General features: G+C 40.2%; 1 protein-coding gene across 2 annotated transcripts in view; it reads left to right on the top strand.

Annotated features, from left to right (window-relative positions):
• The first annotated feature begins 496 nt into the window (after positions 1 to 496).
• LOC131102819 (neurabin-2-like) overlaps positions 497 to 18,438 on the top strand; it is a 41,268-nt gene continuing 23,326 nt past the window's right edge. Inside the window, exons 1-5 of one of the 2 annotated variants that reach the window (XM_058048382.1) lie at positions 497 to 631; positions 11,406 to 11,789; positions 11,869 to 12,077; positions 14,447 to 14,779; positions 14,885 to 15,553. In XM_058048382.1, coding sequence (XP_057904365.1) covers positions 11,483 to 11,789; positions 11,869 to 12,077; positions 14,447 to 14,779; positions 14,885 to 15,553 — 1,518 coding nt within the window. In that variant the 5' untranslated portion in view covers positions 497 to 631; positions 11,406 to 11,482. Of the gene's footprint in view, positions 632 to 692; positions 824 to 11,405; positions 11,790 to 11,868; positions 12,078 to 14,446; positions 14,780 to 14,884; positions 15,554 to 18,438 lie in introns of those variants that run through there. The other variant, XM_058048383.1, reaches the window with a different exon arrangement.

Here is an 18,438-nt window from a genome sequence, read left to right as displayed (position 1 = left end):
ACCTTTACTGTCGGGCCTGATAACTGCATATGTTGGTATTGATACGATATCAAGTAAACTTTTTTAATTGAAAAATGTCAAGCTCGTTGCATGATTTTGTAAAAAATATAATAACACACAAACAACACAAACACATATTTGTGAAAATAAACCACACACGACAACTGATAAATAGCCATGTTATCATGCTAGTATCGAGCCAATACGCTCATTTGTATAACTGTTATCGATATTCGGATCGATCCACCCACCCCTAATAACCACAGTATAGATTAGCTTATTAAATAGCTTTATTTGGACATTGAATTATTGGATGCACGGAATTATGCGTTTTTTTTTTTCATTAATGAGGCAAAAATGTTCTGCAATGGCTGCTTTTAGGGCGAAACATAAGACAGAGCAGAAGAAGGAGAGAATGATGTAAAGATAAGGTCAATAAGAAGGGGATGGAGGGAAGCAGATGATGGGAGGGGGAGGAAGAAGAGGAGGAGGAGAAGGAGGAGGAGGAGCAGAAGCAGAGGAGGAGGAGAGGAAGGCAGTCGGTGTGTTTGGCCAGAAGGAGGACTCAGTAGCGCCAGACGAAGAGGGACAATGGACTGACCTCCACCGCCGAACACAAGCGGATATCAAGGTATGGCTGCCTGAGCGAGTGTCAGACGGTGTTCCTGCTGTTCAGCAAGGGGGCCATATTGGCCACGAAGAAGAAGGAAGGAAGCGGCGCGGCGCGGCGCGGCGCGGCTCAGCAGACTCCCCAGCGGGGCCTGGCTCTTCTCTTAGCCCGCCTCCTGGTCCTAAACCGGCGCCGGTGACACGTTATTACTCGGTTAGTGTTTATGACACCGTTCGTGATCTGGAACACACGAAGCTTTTCTTTCTATGACGCTTCGAGCTCCATTCGTGTTCTATTTGGAACACATTTTGGGGATGCTAAGATATTTATTGACATATTTCAAACAATAAATACAGCCGATGGAAGCTCCATACAACACTAATGTTTTTTAGTGCAGTATTGTTATTTTTTATATTAATAGTCGACGCCAGGGTGGGAGTATTGTGTTTTTCAATTGAAGTTCGTAGCGTGCATCGTCCACGCCAGCAAATGCTCTATCCAGCAGCAGCAGATGCTCACAGCGTGTTTGCCACAGTCAGTCCTTTTGCACAGGGCCAACAGGGCCTGGTAGTTTTCCTCCACTTATGCATTGTGAATAGATAGTCATTGTGTGTTCAATAATGTCCCCTCTGTTAAATGATGTGATCTCCTATGAACAGTCAGCATATTAAAAGTCACAGCAAATGCACCAGAGGGCGTTTCTTATTTGTTGTTGACCCCATGCTGCTTGCTTGCATCAGTCTTTAGTGTCTAAGGGTGCGTTCACCCTCTAGTCCAGGGGTCTCAAACCCCTAGTTTGAGGCCCCTGCCTTGATATGAAAATTTAATGTTAGTGCGGCCCGCACAAGTTTGATATGGATGCTGTATGGTATCATGTACCCAGAAAAATGATTACGTTTGATTAATGTTCATGTTAAAGGTTAAATAACTGTTAATAGTTATCCTCCCTATCCATGTGGAAGTGGTAAGTTTTAGGCTATTTAAGTTTAAAGGAAATAACTTGAAGGCTACCGTTGAGGTCGCTAGCTCTCTAGTTTGCGAGTTAGCATGTGTCTCAAGACCCTGCAGTTGCGCAATATGTTGTAAATAAAAAGAGTATAAATGTGACTATAGTCGTGTTTTGTCATGTCTACGGGGCTCTAATAATGCTTTGGTAATTTTAATCTGAAAAAAATAATTTGTCTACTCACCAACTATATGTGGTTTCTTAAGTTTTTATTATTTGCCGTTTTATTATTATTATTATATTTATTTATTACTGATTGATTGATTTTCTTTATTCTTGATTTGTTTATTTATTTTTCATCTTATTTTGTGTAGAAAAATAAAAAGTAAGATATTTGAGAACAGTGGAATGTTTTATCAGAGCTTTTATTGTAGAAAATTGGAACCAAAGCGAAGTTTTAAAAAAAATTTTGTTTTTAATAAATGCGTTTTTTTTTTTTTTTTGAAAACCTGATGCGGCCCAGTCTCACCCGGACCCGAGCTCCAGTGGCCCCCATGTAAATTGAGTTTGAGACCCCTGCTCTAGTCCGTTTCCTTTGATAGTGGGGTTCGTTTGTTGGGAGTGTGAACGCAGCCTACAGAACCCTAAACAGAGACTGCTTGAGGGTGCGTTTACATTTATCGTTTGGTATTTTGGTGCGGAACAACAACTGGAGTGCAGTTTATATGAATGTGCCTTTCAGGATACTGTGGTATTGCGTAAAAGAAGTATCGTAAGATTCGGTGTTGGGTGTGTGGTGCAAGATATCACAAGATTTATGGTAGCGAAGCTGAATCTGGGGCCTAGGAACCCAAATCAAACCTTATTCAAGGACACAATGTGTATCTTAGGGCTGTCAAGATAACATATTTTGCTGGTAATTGTGCTACAAATTATCGTCAAGAGGGCGGCACGGCGGTCGAGTGGTTAGCGCGCAGACCTTACAGCTAGGAGACCCTCGGCCATCTCTGTGTGGAGTTTGCATGTTCTCCCTGTGCATGCGTGGGTTTTCTCCGGGTACTCCGGTTTCCTCCCACATTCCAAAAACATGCTAGGTTAATTGGTGACTCCAAATTGTCCATAGGTATGAATGTGAGTGTGAATGGTTGTTTGTCTATATGTGCCCTGTGATTGGCTGGCGGCCAGTCTAGGGTGTACCCCGCCTCTCGCCTGAAGACAGCTGGGATAGGCTCCAGCACCCGCTGCGACCCTCGTGAGGAAAAGCGGTAGAAAATGAATGAATGAATTAATTATCGTCAAGAATTGATGTAATTCACATTTGAACCACTTGATGGTACCCAAGTAAATTGTTCAATAGTTGCATTTGTTTTGCAATGTAGCGAGCGACACCGTCTGTGAGCGCGCATCATTTTACACTGTTTTGTTTATATCTGCCGACCAAATGCCTGAGTAAGCGTTGACTGCCGGTACGAAGGCTCTGCTGCCTGAGCAACTCCATTGATAGGTGAGAAAACTGTTTTCGCTCACTATGTTCAATCTGGTTAAAACCTAAATATTCCCAGATTGGTGCTACCGCTATCGCTACCACCGATTCTGTGCATTCATTCATGTTAGCGTTTGTCAGTGACCTCCATCTTCAGTAGGAAGACACCTTTTCAGTCCTAAATGAAGACACACATTAAGATTCTAGAACATTTACATGGTACTCTTGTCACAGTATACACAATACCACTTTCACCGCATGTACCTGAATGCATCTCTACATGTGTAATTTAGAAAAACACATGCTTGACAGTGAGCGGCACAGCGGTCGAGTGGTTAACGCGCAGCTAGGAGACCAGGGTTCAATTCCCCCCTCGGCCATCTCTGTGTGGAGTTTGCATGTTCTCCCCGTACATGCGTGGGTTTTCTCCAGGTACTCCGGTTTCCTCCCACATTCCAAAAACATGCTAGGTTAATTGGTGACTCCAAATTGTCCATAGGTATGAATGTGAGTGTGAATGGTTGTTTGTCTATATGTGCCCTGTGATTGGCTGGCGACCAGACCAGCTAGGCTCCAGCACCCCTGCAACCCTTGTGAGGCAAAAGCGGTAGAAAATGAATGACTGAATGAATGAACATTTACATAGTACTCTTGTCACAGTATGTACCCGAATGCATCTCCACATGTGTAATCTAGAAAAACACATGCTTGACAGTTAAATGTGTCATATGGACTGTATTTATTCGATGGTTCAGATCTAAACTGTTGTGTTTTAATGCACCTTTTTTAGGAACAGTCACAGAAAAATTGAGTGTAGCTACTCCGTGTTTTGACATTTACAAAATGGTCCGACATCTGCATGAATCATTTGGCGACTTGCAGTACACAGCACATTGTTGATGCAGCTTGCCTGATGTCTCGCTCTCAAACAAATGACAGGAAGTGACCCTAAGCCACAAAGGAGTATGGGTAGCGGAGGACGTAGCTGAGTTGTTCTTGGACAATCGAGTGATGTGGAAAATGTAGTTTTGGCTCCCGCTGGTTTGCTTTTTTTTTTTTTTCACATTGGCTCACTGAAGCTCACATGATCCCTGGATGAGAATCCACTGGTTTGTCAAGATAGGATCACAAGACGTGTGGTTGCACTGTGTGTGTGTGTGTGTGAATATCTTTAGCATCTTGTTTTCAAGGGTTGCCTCTGACAACTACAGTCTCATGCAGCGGCCATGTTTATTTATTTATTTATTTATTTGTTGCTGCCCGCAACAAATACACACATCATAATGGGACTGTAGCTTTTCATTCTCCGTTTTAACACACATTCTAGCTAGAGAATAAGAACATGTAGCAAGAGGGATCAAAAAAGTAATAGGCGGCAGATCTAGCCAACAAACTCCAAACATAAATCCTTCAATCAATCGATGAAATGTATTCAAATTCCCCTGTAAACGACTGACGAGTTAAAAGGAGTGTTCTTAAGCTGCGGAGAATGACTCAGACAGCATTAATAGGCACCCATTATCCAATAATGATATCCAGCTTGGTAGCCTATGACTATGATGGATATTCAGCATGGAGGATTTTGTTGTGGCATTGCTTGTTACTGCTGTTGGAAAATGTCTCTTCATCTTGTTGACATGAATTAAACTATTGGTTTAGGATGATAGTTGGTCTCCATATGGTTTTTATGTATCTCGACCGCAGGGGGAAACTAAACTTTTTTTGCTATATCTGTGTTTACTGTTCTGAAGCAAACGAATGTTATTATACTTTAATATGACTATGAAAGGAAGATTGTTGCACTGCTAATGATGGGTTCGTCTTGAATAACTTGACTTCAAAGCTTGCCATTGTTTACACCAGGGGTGTCCAAAGGACATTTGTTGCCATTTTTAGTGGCCCTGGGCACATTTTAAAAATACATTTAACTCATTCAATACCAGCCATTTTTCAAAAGCCGTTTTGATGATTTTAATTGATTTTTCAAGGCACACAGAATATTATATTCTCGGGCTATATAGACATGGTATACACCAAAAGACAGATTAGACTCTCATCTTTCATCAGAAAAAAAAGTTTGTTTCTATCTTTTTTCGTTCTTTAGTAATCAGCAGTAGAACATAGGTAAGTTTCAGTAAAATATCAGTTCTAAAAAAAGCATTTGATACAAATGTAGCCATATATATTTAGCTACTATGTATAAACAATGATGTCACAACATTCATTCATTAATTTGTGCTGGTGCTGGAGCCTATCCCAGCTGTCTTCGGGCGAGAGGCGGTGTACACCCTGGACTGGTCGCCAACCAATCACAGGGCACATATAGACAAACAACCATTCACACTCACATTCATACCTATGGACAATTTGGAGTCGCCAATTAACCTAGCATGTTTTTGGAATGTGGGAGGAAACCGGAGTATCCGTAGAAAACCCACGCATGCACGGGGAGAACATGCAAACTCCACACAGAGATGGCCGAGGGTGGGATTGAACTCGGGTCTCCTAGCTGTGAGGTCTGCGCGCTAACCACTCGACCGCCGTGCAGCCTGATGCCACAACATAAACAACAAAAAAGTGATTATTTTACCTGAAAATAACATTGTCTTTAAACAAATATAACACCATATTTGCAACTGAACCGTGTGTGTGCACGTGTAAAATTTCCCTCTAATGCCTAACCTCCTTTGCGAGATGCATTTTGGCATGTATTTCTATGGGAGAGATGCATGCCGAGGTCTTATAAAATGCTCTTCTGCTACCCTGTGGCTGTTTTTTGTTTGACTTAAAACGTCACCAAACATGATGTCTTCTATTGTGGAGTTGTATCATCAGTTAAGTTAAGTTAAACTAGAAAAGTAATGAAAACAACAAGGAAAATAAAAAAAGAGTAGTCATTTTACAAGAATAAAGTAGAAATATTAGAATAAAGTCATATTATTAATGTAAGAAATTGTCAAAAATGTTATGAGCACAATGTGGTAATACTATATATTTTGAGAATAATTTTCGCAATATTAGTAAAAATGTTGCAATTTTTTGCAAAATTGCAATTATGTGATTTTACCGTGTATCAGATGTGTGGATGCCAGTCAAAATTTTGATGACAATATCGTCAATGACTTTTAACATCGACTCGGACAATGACATCAATGACATCAATGACTCGAGACATGACTCAGAATTTCGTTTGATGACCTGAAAGTACTGAAGCTTCTCAGTGAACGTGTTGAGTTAAATGTGTCCCCATTCAAAGTATTCAACGTGATAAAAAACATATAAAACAAGGTACATTGATAGTATTTGTCAAATTTAGTGACAAGTTTCGTGACTTGAGACTTGACTTGGTCTTTACTTGAGACTTGAGCTTAATGACTTGAGACTCACCCCTCTGCCATATGCAGTACCCCATATTTACACCTTAAAATGAAATTTGGAATGCATATTATAATCATCAAAAGTGCTTGATTGAAGTACATTAGACAAAATAAAGTTCATACTGATGAACAAAATGCATAATACAAAGTTATTATGTCATCTACATACGAGCCGAATATCAACAAACAGGTAGCACCAAAAAAATCTGTAGCAGTCCAAATGAAATAGTGGCGGGCCGCCACAGTGAATTGAATGTATGGGAAACACAGATTTGGATGTTGTTACGTGGCCACCATACTTAAGTAACAAATAGAGGGAGGATGAACAACAAGTTCCATTGTTTTTGGTCTGTTAGTGAGAGTGTCAAATAATAAAATGTGACAGTTTTCACACCTCAGCTTTGAGGTGAGATTCTAGCAAAAAAAAAAACAAATAGTCAATTGGGAAAATGAGCATCATTCCATCCATTTTCTATGCCGCTTGTCGTCACTGGGGTGATGCGGGGTATGCTGGATCGAGAGGCGGGATACACCCTAGACCAGGGGTCTCAAACTCAATTTACCTGGGGGCCAGGTAACCCAAAACGCATTTATTAAAAACTGGAAAAAAAATCAATAAAAAAACTATATTGAATGCTTTTGCTTCTGCTATACCCTACACTTTTTCAGTACTTTGGTTCCGGTTTTCCACACCAAATATCTGATAAAACATTCCATTGTTCTCAAACATCTTCATTTTTATTTTTCTATACACAAAACAAGATTTAAAAAATAAATAAACAAATTAAGAATAAAGACAATAAATCAATCAATCAGTAATAAATAAGTAAAATAATAATAATAAAACAGCAAGTAAGAAAAACGTAAGAAACCACATACAGTTGGTAGAGAAATTATTTTTTTCAGATTCAAATGTACAGTATTAACAGTTACTTAACCTTTAACATGAACATTAATTAAACGTAATAATTTTACCCAATTAGCAAGTTAGCATCATACTCAGTTCCATCTGGGAGCAGCGTCGTAACTTTAACAACATGTTTGATGAGATGCTTTATCTTGACGTGTATTTTCCGTTTTATTCCAAATCATTTCCTGCATTTATTTGTACCCAGCGTCATAAGCCTTTAGCTTCATTGCTAATCCAAAGCAAAACAGGGCGGGGTAACAGGGTAGGGTAACAGTATGGGCGGGGCAAAATCATGTTACTTGTGTCCGGTGTGCACACAGCTTTAAGCTGTCATTTCAACATTAAACTTTGGTATCAAGGTGGGGGCCTCAAACTAGCGTCTGGCGGGCCGCATTTGGCCCGCGGGCCGCGAGTTTGAGACCCCTGCCCTAGACTAAGGATACATAGACAAACAACTATTCACACTTACATCCATACCTATGGACAATTTAATCTTTGATTAAGCTAATATGGATGTATTTGGAATGTTACACAAGGATGCTAGCAAGGATGCGCCCCATTCCCTTACAATATCCACAAAATAAGTTTTTTAGGCAGTATGTTTCTAGTTAAAATAATGAGGAAACATGTCTGAATGAACAGACTTTAACCTTGTTAGATAAAGTGTTTCATTGGTGGGAACATTCAGAAATTGCAGTGGGTGGCATTCCACCAAGAGGGAGAAGGTGTTAGCCTGTTTAGCTCGTCCTCGCACCCGATTTGTTTTGATAGGAAGGAAGCATTGTGTGTCTTTCTTTCATTTTATGTCGTTTTCAAAGAAGAAAGACTCCATGGCCTTCAGTGTGACTAGATTCAGCTGCCACCGGATATCTTTTGGTACACTACGAAGCACAGTATGAACAAGTAGTCACATTTTGCGCTGGTGGATTGTAATCACATTGTAAGTACAGCATTGGAATGAAAATGTGGAATTTCCCCTTTCATTATTCCCCTTTCATTATTTTTGCCCTTTTTTAAAAATAAAATGCAAATGTTGACAGTGCCAATTTAACAATTTAAGCCACCGCTATAAAGGTTTTTAGTGTGGGAGTCCATTGGCAATGTAGCTAAGCCGTGCTAGCTTACTTTGCTGCATTCATCTTTAAAGTAAAAAGTACTACCTTGCGTTGATAAACTCATTAATATGGTACGACTGACATATTTTTTAGTGCTGTGTTTGTAATAAAACATTATAGTACAGTAATCCCTCGTTTATCATGGTTAATTGGTTCCAGACGCAACCATAAGTGAATTTCCTTTTTTTTTGGAGTTAGAAAATTAAAAATACCTGTCTCCGACCTTCTAAGTACGTTTTTTTAAACATAGTTAGACCCCTATAGACATGAAATAGCACCCCTTTAGCATTGGGAGAGTTAATTGTTGTTGTTGTGGACTCTACTACAGTGGAACCTCGGTTAGCATGTTTTTTTTGGTTAACATGGAAAATATCCGCCAAAATTTTGTGTACATTTTCCGGTTAGCGTACAATATGGTGCGCGGCTTGTCGTGTGAGTAAAACACTGCGTGAGTCTAACAATTTAAGCAACCTCTATAAAGGTTTAGTGTGGGAGTCCATTGGCAATGTAGCTTAGCCGTGCTAGCTTACTTTGCTGCATTCATATTTAAAGTAAAATATAATGCCTTGCGTTAATAAACTCATTAATATGGTACAATTATTTTTTGTGCTGTGTTTGTAATAATACATTATAGTACAGTAATCCCTCGTTTATCATGGTTAATTGGTTCCAGACACAACCATAATTGAATTTCCACTTTTTTTTTTGGAGTTACAAAATTTAAAAAACCTGTTTCCGACCTTCTAAATATGTTTTTTTTAAACACAATTAGATCCCTGTAGACATGAAATAGCACCCCTTTAGCATTGGGAGAGTTAATTGTTGTTGTTCTGGACTCTAATACAGTCGAACCTCGGTTAGCATGTTTTTTTTGGTTAACATGGAAAATATCCGCCAAAATTTTGCGTACATTTTCCGGTTAACGTACAATATGGTGCACGGCTTGTCGTGTTAGTAAAACACTGCGTGAGTCTAACAATTTAAGCCACCGCTATAAATGTTAGCTTAGCCGCGCTAGGTTACTTTGCTGCATTCATATTTAAAGTAAAATATAATGCCTTGTGTTAATAAACTCATTAATATAGTACAACCAGGGCTCGACAATAACGTTGTACCGATGGCCCGGGGCAAGTTAAAACAAAATTGGGGCAAGTAAATCCAATCATTAATATTCCCGTCGGGCAAGTGCACTTTAGCATGCCGTACTGCCAAGAGTTTTTTTAAAGCGGTTCTTGTTGGGTGTTGGTAAAACACGGACTGCGTAATTCCGGTGGTAATTTGCAAACCAATCCTTGCAAATCTTGAAATGGACCAATCAGAATCGTTTATTTAGACCGCGGTCCGTAATCCACAATCCGCGTTTTACCCACACCCGTTCTTGTTCGCGATCAACCAATCAGCGATCGTTTTACTAGGAAAACATCTATCATGGCGTCCCTGCCAACATCGTCTAATTCTTCAACAACTTGTGAAGGAAAACAGCAAAAAGTGATGAACCAGTGCCTCCTAAACAAGTATTTTATTAGCGGCAGCAAATCAAATGATGGCAAAGGTGAGTGAATCACATTGCTGTGACAATTTGAAGTGGTCACAATGAAACACCACCCATTAGATCCAATACCAAGTGCTGATTTTAGCACAAGCTACAAAACCTAGCGGTTTCATTTCTCTGTGTATTTTTCTCACCTTTGCTTCACAAATTATTGTTTGACCATTGAGCATTTTTTTCTGGATTAAAAACACTTTACTAGTACACAAATGTGTCAAATGTTTCATTGTGGTGCACAACTTATAAATATCACTGCTTACTACGACTACCATGTGTAAGGTAGCATGGCTTGCCATGTTAACATACATCTACACTATTTTTCAGACATTCCTCCAAATACAATGCATCAGTACTATTATCTGATGAATTATCAGCATATATTGATATATGATATCATTATGGCAGTCTTTTCATTTTACATGGGGCAAGTTCGGGCAAGTAGTTCTCACCTTAAGGATTCCCCATGGGCAAGTCATTTTTGTTTTTAACGTAGAGCCCTGACAACTATTTTTTAGTGCTGTGTTTGTAATAAAACATCATAGTACAGTAATCCCTCATTTATCATGATTAATTGGTTCCAGACACAACCATAATTGAATTTCCACTTTTTTTTTTTTGGAGTTAGAAAATTAAAAAAAAACTGTTTCCGACCTTCTAAAAATGTTTTTTTTTTAACATAATTAGATCCCTGTAGACATGAAATAGCACCCCTTTAGCATTGGGAGAGTTAATTGTTGTTGTTGTGGACTCTACTACAGTGGAACCTCGGTTAGCATGTTTTTTTGGGTTAACATGGAAAATATCCGCCAAAATTTTCCTGTTAGCATACAATATGGTGCACGGCTTGTCGTTTTAGTACAACACTGCGTGAGTCTAAATGTGTCATGTATTTTTTTGTTTTTAGCACAAAAACACCTGTTAACATCCTTAGCTGGCTAACAAAATGGCAGTATGGATGGAAATACTGTGACAATGTGATATGCACAGTATGTATAAAAAAGCTAAATGATCCTGCAAGCAAAATGTGTTAAACGTTTTCCCTTTATCTGTCATTTTTAATAATTTTTTGGTGGTAAAATGTTCAAATTTCACCAAAAACATTGTTGACTTCTACCTACTGTGAATCATTTTACATTTGTTTGTGTTTTATACGACATCATCAATCAATTAGTCATCAAAATTCATGATTTTGTCATAGAGGATTAAAAAAAATCATCATATTTTGATATTTGTTATCCAATATAAATCTTTTTTTTCATTAGTTTTCCATGTACTTTGTCTTGTTTTTAAGATTATTTGTGACATTATTTATTCTAGCCCTTGAGTAACAAGCCTACCTTCAAAACAAAGAAATTCAAAATGAACGGCACATAAGTTAATCCTCCATTCCTTTTCTTTCTCTTGTCGTCTGACAGCTCATGTTCTCCAGACATGCTGCTACCCTCATCTCCATTAACCTGCTGTTCACCGGGTGGCATTTGAATGATCAAACATGATGAAGACAGAACCCTCATCGACCACGGGGGACAACGGGTCCTCCGGTGGGAACAGTGGGGGAAGCGGGAGCTCCAATCTACGGAGCGCCTCGCCACATCGCAACGCGTACGAGGCTGGGCTGGCGGCGCTGAAGAAAGCCACTGATCACCTCAACGGAGGCTATGACCCCGCCTCCAAGCCGGCACCCCTTCCTCGGCCGACCGGGAGGGGTCGCAAATACGGCTCAAATGTTCACCGCATCAAAAACATGTTCATGCAGATGCAGTCTCCAGGGGATGACGAAGAAGGAGACAAAATGATTGGTAAAGAACATCTTCGTTCACAAGTTATGGAATTTGTGGTGCCGACTAGCTTCACAGCTAACCATCCTCTCATTGGCAGAAAAAGATCAGGCGGTAAAACTCTCCCTGCCAAGGGCGTCCAGCCTCAACGAGAATGTTGACCACAGCGCCTTGCTCAAACTCGGAGGCACCGTTTCAGAGAGGGTTAACCGCTTTGACACCAAGGCAGATGGAGAAACCGGGAGCGCTGCTGCAGGATTGTCCAAACTCCAGGCGACCAGGCGGATATTTGAACAACGAACGCTACAGGTCAGAGTTTAAAATGCTGTACTTAGGTTCGATAGGATGTGGAAGTGTCACATCAGGAGGTTGGTGTGCTTTGAGATTATCCCTGGTGATTTACATTTTAGTCGGGTACCAGAACTTGCATCTTGGGATGCAGATTTACTATGTAAACAAGTATTTTAATTATTTTATGTAAGTGTGCACTGATTGAAAAAATAAGGTACATGTTCTGGTGCATGTAAGACAGGGGTGGGCAAATATTTTGACTCGTGGGCTGCAACATAATTGTCCAGGGGGGGGCCAGAACATACATTTAACACACACACACACTATATATGCTTATAATTTTCCTTGAATGATTTGTCTAATTTTATCTGTAAAAGTGCTGTTCTATCAACCCTACTATCATCTCCATGTTCTCATGTCCCTTTTTTCAGGAGCACTTTAAACATCAGACCACATCAAACTATGTCATTTAATTTTACAATGTATTTATTTATTTATTTTACTAAATAAGACATCCGACTTGCAAGTCATGTTGCATGTTTGTATGTTAAAAGTTGAAATACAACTGGCAACTGGCAAGCTGGATTCAAACGCTTGGTGGGTCGCATGTGGCCCCCGGGCCATAGTGTGCCTACCCCTGATGTAAGAGTTGACTATATTGTCGCTGGTGGTGCCCTGCATGCCTTGCGGGCACATGGTGAATAACAGTTTTGTTGAATAGAATGGTGGTTCATTGTTATTGTGTGTATTACCTGTTAAATGTTACTTTTCGCTTTGCATCGTGATGACCCTGTGTCCATCGCTTGAGTATCATTGAGTACCACACATTTTTCAAAAGACAGTACCAGCCATTTTGGAGGATTTTTCAAGAGTAGTTTTTAGCTCTTTTTCGTTTTCAACACAATATCAATTCAAGCATAACTTTCATTTTGACATTAATTTAGCCATACCCATAATATCTACACACACAACATTGCTCTCTGGTTTTACCATATCTTACTTATTGTGTGGAAATATGGGGTAATAACTATAAAAACAATCTTCACTCGCTAAATGTACTGTGAAAAAGGCCAGAAAGGATAATTCATAATGCCGCCTACAGAGAACATACTAACTCCTTATTTCTAAAATCACAAATACTTAAACTTGCTGATATAGTTCATCTTCAAACAGCTAAAATAATGCATAAGGCTAAAAAATAACCAATTACCTAAAATGTCATCCAATACTTCTCTACAAGAGAGGAGAAATATGATCTCAGGGAAGAACTACATTTGAAACACTTATATGCTAGGACTACGTTAAAAAGCCATAGCATTTCAGTATGTGGAATCAAACTATGGAATAAATTGAGTAAGGAACTCAAACAATGCACAACGATGAGCCAATTCAAGAAACAATACAAGCAGTTGATGTTTGCTAAATACAAGGATGAAGAGTCTTGAACCAGTCATGATGTGCTATATATATCACTATATTGACACTTACTATGGTACCCATTATGTCATTGGATGGTCATATCACCTCGTACTTTGGTACGTGACAAAAAATAAAAAAATAAAATAAAAATTTAAAAAATAAATAAAATGTGTAAAATATATTTAAATTAAATAATTAATTAAAATTAACAACCTGTTTAAAAAAATCTTAAATTATATTAGAAAGGCAGGAAGTGAACCCACATTATTCAACATTATTCACTACCCATTATGTCAGTGTATGGTCATATCACCTCGTACTAAGGTATGTGACAAAAACTAACAAATAAAAATAAATAATAATAATAATAATAATTAGGAAAGCAGGAAGTGAACAATGATGTGCTATATATATCACTATATTGACAGTTACTATGGTACCCATTTTGTCATTGGATGGTCATATCACCTCGTACTTTGGTAAGTGACTAAAATAAAATAAAAAAAAACATAAAAAAATTTAAAAAAAATAAAAACCTGAAACTATATTAGGAAAGCAGGAAGTGAACAAATGTAACAGTTACTGATTGTAAAAGTACCAGATGGAGGGGTAGGATTTAATAAGCTTTGCTTCTTCCTACTCCTTTTGGACATGTGGAACTGTGAACTGATTATGTGATGCATTCAATTGTAATCTGATGCATGTTCAAATGAAATAAAACCATTACCATTACCGTTACAACATGAACAACACAGAAAATTGTTGTTTTACATTAAAATAACAATTTCCTTCCAAATATAATACCGTCAACTATTTACAAATTTGGAACTGAACTGTGTGTGTACGTACATGCTTTAGCATTTCCCTTCCATGCATAGCCTTCTGCACGCTACACTCCATTTCCTTTTTCACTTGGAACGCTTTAATACACGGAAAAGAGCCATGCCGATGTTTTTTTGTTCTTCCAGGAGAAGCAAGCTGCCACCAACAGGATTTTGCTGAAGAAGGAGAGAGCGTCTGGATTCCAGGACAGTCGCCTGGACGTAGTTGCACGTTTTAATGGTTCGACAGAGGCTTTGGACCGATTGGATGACCCCCCAATTCCTGCTCCCGCTCCCGTTCCTGCCGCTGCAGCTGCTTTTGGGCCTGGTGAGGCCGTCAGCCCCACCGTGAGCCAGCTCAGTGCCGTGTTTGAGAAGGCTGACCTGCAAAACAATCTCTACCTCCCCAACCGTCGGTCAAGACCTGCCCCAGCACCAAAGCCAAAGCTTCCAGCCAAAGCAGGGGCCTCCAGCAGCCAGGTCAGACCATTTGCTTGTCTTATTATATCATAATTATTACCCAAATATTTTGGTTTGGAGTGTGAAGTACACGCGAACCTTATCGTTTGTCTGATTCTCTCTTAGACAAAAGAGCCTCATCCGAGTAAGGAGGTCTCAGAGGAGCTGACAGCAGGAACTGTGACCAGCCAGGCAACAAAGACTGAAGTGCTAGATCCACTTCCACACAGGAGCATAGAAGGAGAGGTGGTCAGTGAGGAGAAGGACAAACATGGACATTCAGGAGATCTGCTCTCCAGCTCGTTATCGTCCACTTTGGCTGCCGCTTCGTCTTCGTCTATTTCCGAGGCTAAACCGGAGTCCGAGTCCCAGTCCGGGTCGACTGAAGACAGGGGCTCAAGTACGGTGGATGTGTCTGGCTGCTGCAGGGGGGACTCTGACGTTGGAGCCAGGTTGGTGCAAGCTGAGGTTCATGCAACACTTGAAAATGGAGAAAAAGAGCCACCGGTGTTTGAAGTGACGCCCGCCGACTCTGAGACAAGGCATGATGAGGAGAACGACGACGATGGCTCGAGGAAGGAGGATTACTCCGAGGGGGATCTAGTGGATGTCAGTGCCTACAGCGGCCTCGGTGAGGACGACTCTGGGGGAAGTCAGCTGGACGATGACGAGGATGAGGAAGACGATGAAGCGTATATACCGGAAAGCAGCTGCACAGAAATTGCTGGTCTTCCTGAAGAGGAGGAGCCAGCACCGGCCAATAGAAAGATCCGCTTCAGCACTGAGCCAATTAAGGTGAGTTTTCATCTTCTGTATCCAGCATTCATTCCTTACTGGGGGTATGTGCTCAAAATACATGTCTGGAGTGTGGAAGTGGTTAAATTGGTCAGTTAAAGTGATGGCCATTTGAGCACTTAATTTTTAGTGAAAATTATTGTTGTTATTTTTTAAAACTCTAAACACCAGTATATTCACATTAGCGTTTTGTTTTGTATATCTACATTGTCGAGAAAAACACACACACCACAACGAGTCAATCTCGTGAATTGTTTGGCTTAGTTTTTACACCGGTTGCTCTTTGTGATGCAACCATGGCCAGGAATCGAACTCATGCCCTCCGCCATGAAAGATATGTATATGCTAATACACCACCAGGCGAAATGAATGTATTTCTAAACAACTGAAACTTAACTGAGGCTGCACGGCGGACAAGTGGTTAGCGCATAGACCTGACAGCTTGGAGACCAGGGTTCAATTCCGCCCTCGGCCATCTCTGTGGAGTTTGCATGTTCTCCTCGGTTTCCTCCCACATTCCAAAAACATGCTAGGTTAATTGGCGACTCCAAATTGTCCATAGGTATGAATGTGAGTGTGAATGGTTGTTTGTCTATATGTGCCCTGTGATTGGCTGGTGACCAGTCCAGGGTGTACCCCACCTCTCGCCCGAAGACAGCTGGGATAGGCTCCAGCACCCCCGCGAATGAATGAATGAATACAACTTAACTGTTAAAGAAAAGTTTGTTTTATCATTTATTGTAATACACACACAGAATCCATCCATCCATTTCCTTTACCGCTTATCCTCATTAGGGTCACAGAGGTATGCTGGAGCCTATCCCAGCTGAGTTAAGACGAGAGGCGGGGTACACACACAGAATGTAATGAAGTTATTTTGAATTATGGGATGGATTAAGGGAATGCCCTGAAAGTCTGTGTTTGTCTGGAGTAATGTAGAGATTCACTGACGTGTTTTATCCTTGTCATCTCACACACACACACACACACATACACACTCACACACTCACACACATATGCCGCAACTCAGTCAGCTGATTCACTGGGTTGCGAAACATGTCTTAACGTGCCATGGCGCACACACCGACATCATACTTCCTCATTGAAAGTGACTGAATAGATTTGGCTGAGAAAAGATGACTAGAATTCAAGAAGAATGGGCATGTTGTTTTTATTAATGCTTGAGAACCTTCAGTTTGTTTGTTTTTTTAAGGAAATAGAGCACAGCTGGATGGAATTGGTTTGACAGATCATCTTGCCATGCCATGTTCTCATAGGGGTGGCTGAGTAAGTTTAGTCATTTGGGGGCCGAAGGCAAACCTAGTCCTTGGGGCCCTCCACATCCTTATTTTAACGGTTTTTTTATTTTTTTTTACATTTTTTTACATATATATTGACATATTTTTACATATTCTTTTGCATATTTTTTTTACATTTTTTTACAAAATATACCTAATTTTTTACATATTTTACATATTTTTTTACATATTTTTTACATATTTTTTACATATTGTTTTACATATTGTTTACATATTTTTTACATATTTTTTACATTTACATTAAATGTGAGTATGTAATTTTTTCCTGCTTTTTAAATCAATTGAAGTCAGCAAAAAAAACTATTTGAAATAGCCATGTTTATAATCTTCTTTGTGCTGCGATTGGCTGGCGACCATTCCAGGGTGTACCCTGCCTCTCACCCAAAGTCAGCTGGGATAGGCTCCAGCATCTCTCTGCAACCCTAGTGAGGATAAGCGGCATAGAAAAAAAGTCCTTAAAATCCATCCATCCATTTTCCTCAGCTTATTCGGGTCCAAGTAACATTGACAGCAGTCTCAGTTGGGAAGCCCAGAATTCCCATTCCCCATCCACGTTCTCCAGCTCCACCGGGAGGACACTAAGGAGTTCCCAGGCCAGAAAAATTGCCCGGTAAATTATGCGAACTAGGCTCCTGCTCCAGTTGTACAAGGATGGAATGGCACATACTGGAGCGCCACCAATACCGATTGAATAAACTTCTCCTTTGTGCGGTGAGGTGTTCATGCGCACTTGTAATTGTGAGGATTTTTATTAACATAGCCCCCTATTATACGTGCACGCATACCCCACTTTTGGGAACCTATGATGTGCTGCATTCTCCTCTGCTGACACTGACAGGAGAGGTGCTGCTCTCGTCTTGTGTACGTTAGTTGACACTTTCGGTAGTTTTGATGAAAAGTGTTTTCCTTCCCTTGGGTGTATCTGGAGCCCCCCCTCTGGTGGACACAGGTATTGCAGTGCCTTGCTGCAATGCATGATGAGAAGTTAAAATAGTTCATTCATTCATTTTCTACCGCTTTTTCCTCACGAGGGTCACTGGAGCCTATCCCAGCTGTCTTTGGGCGATAGGCGGGGTACACCCTGGACTGGTCGCCAGCCAATCACAGGGCACATATAGACAAACACAAACACTCACATTCATACCTATGGACAATTTGGCACCTAGCATGTTTTTGGAATGTGGGAGGAAACCGGAGTACCCGGGGAAAACCCACGCATGCACGGGGAGAACATGCAAACTCCACACAAAGATGGCCGAGGGTGGAATTGAACCCTGGTCTCCTAGCTGTGAGGTCTGCGTGCTAACCAATAGACCGCCGTGCCGCCCGTTAAAATAGTTGTTTTCTAAATTTGTATTGGTACTTGTCTTGTATATTTCTTTGCTACCTTTTAATTGTTAAGTTGCCGTGTGATGATTTTAGCGTTCTTTCCAAGATAACACTGAGTCACACTGTTACATTGAGCTCCTGTGATTTCCAATGGCTTGATTTTTCTCACAGCTCGTGGATGGCTCCTGTCGAATAAAAAAAAAAAAGAGCTCCCTGGTCCCCACGGACTTAAATTTT

The sequence above is a fragment of the Doryrhamphus excisus genome, chromosome 15 (assembly GCF_030265055.1).
Source record: "Doryrhamphus excisus isolate RoL2022-K1 chromosome 15, RoL_Dexc_1.0, whole genome shotgun sequence".
NCBI classification, from domain to species: domain Eukaryota; kingdom Metazoa; phylum Chordata; class Actinopteri; order Syngnathiformes; family Syngnathidae; genus Doryrhamphus; species Doryrhamphus excisus.
This window is presented reverse-complemented; position numbering and strand designations above follow the sequence as displayed.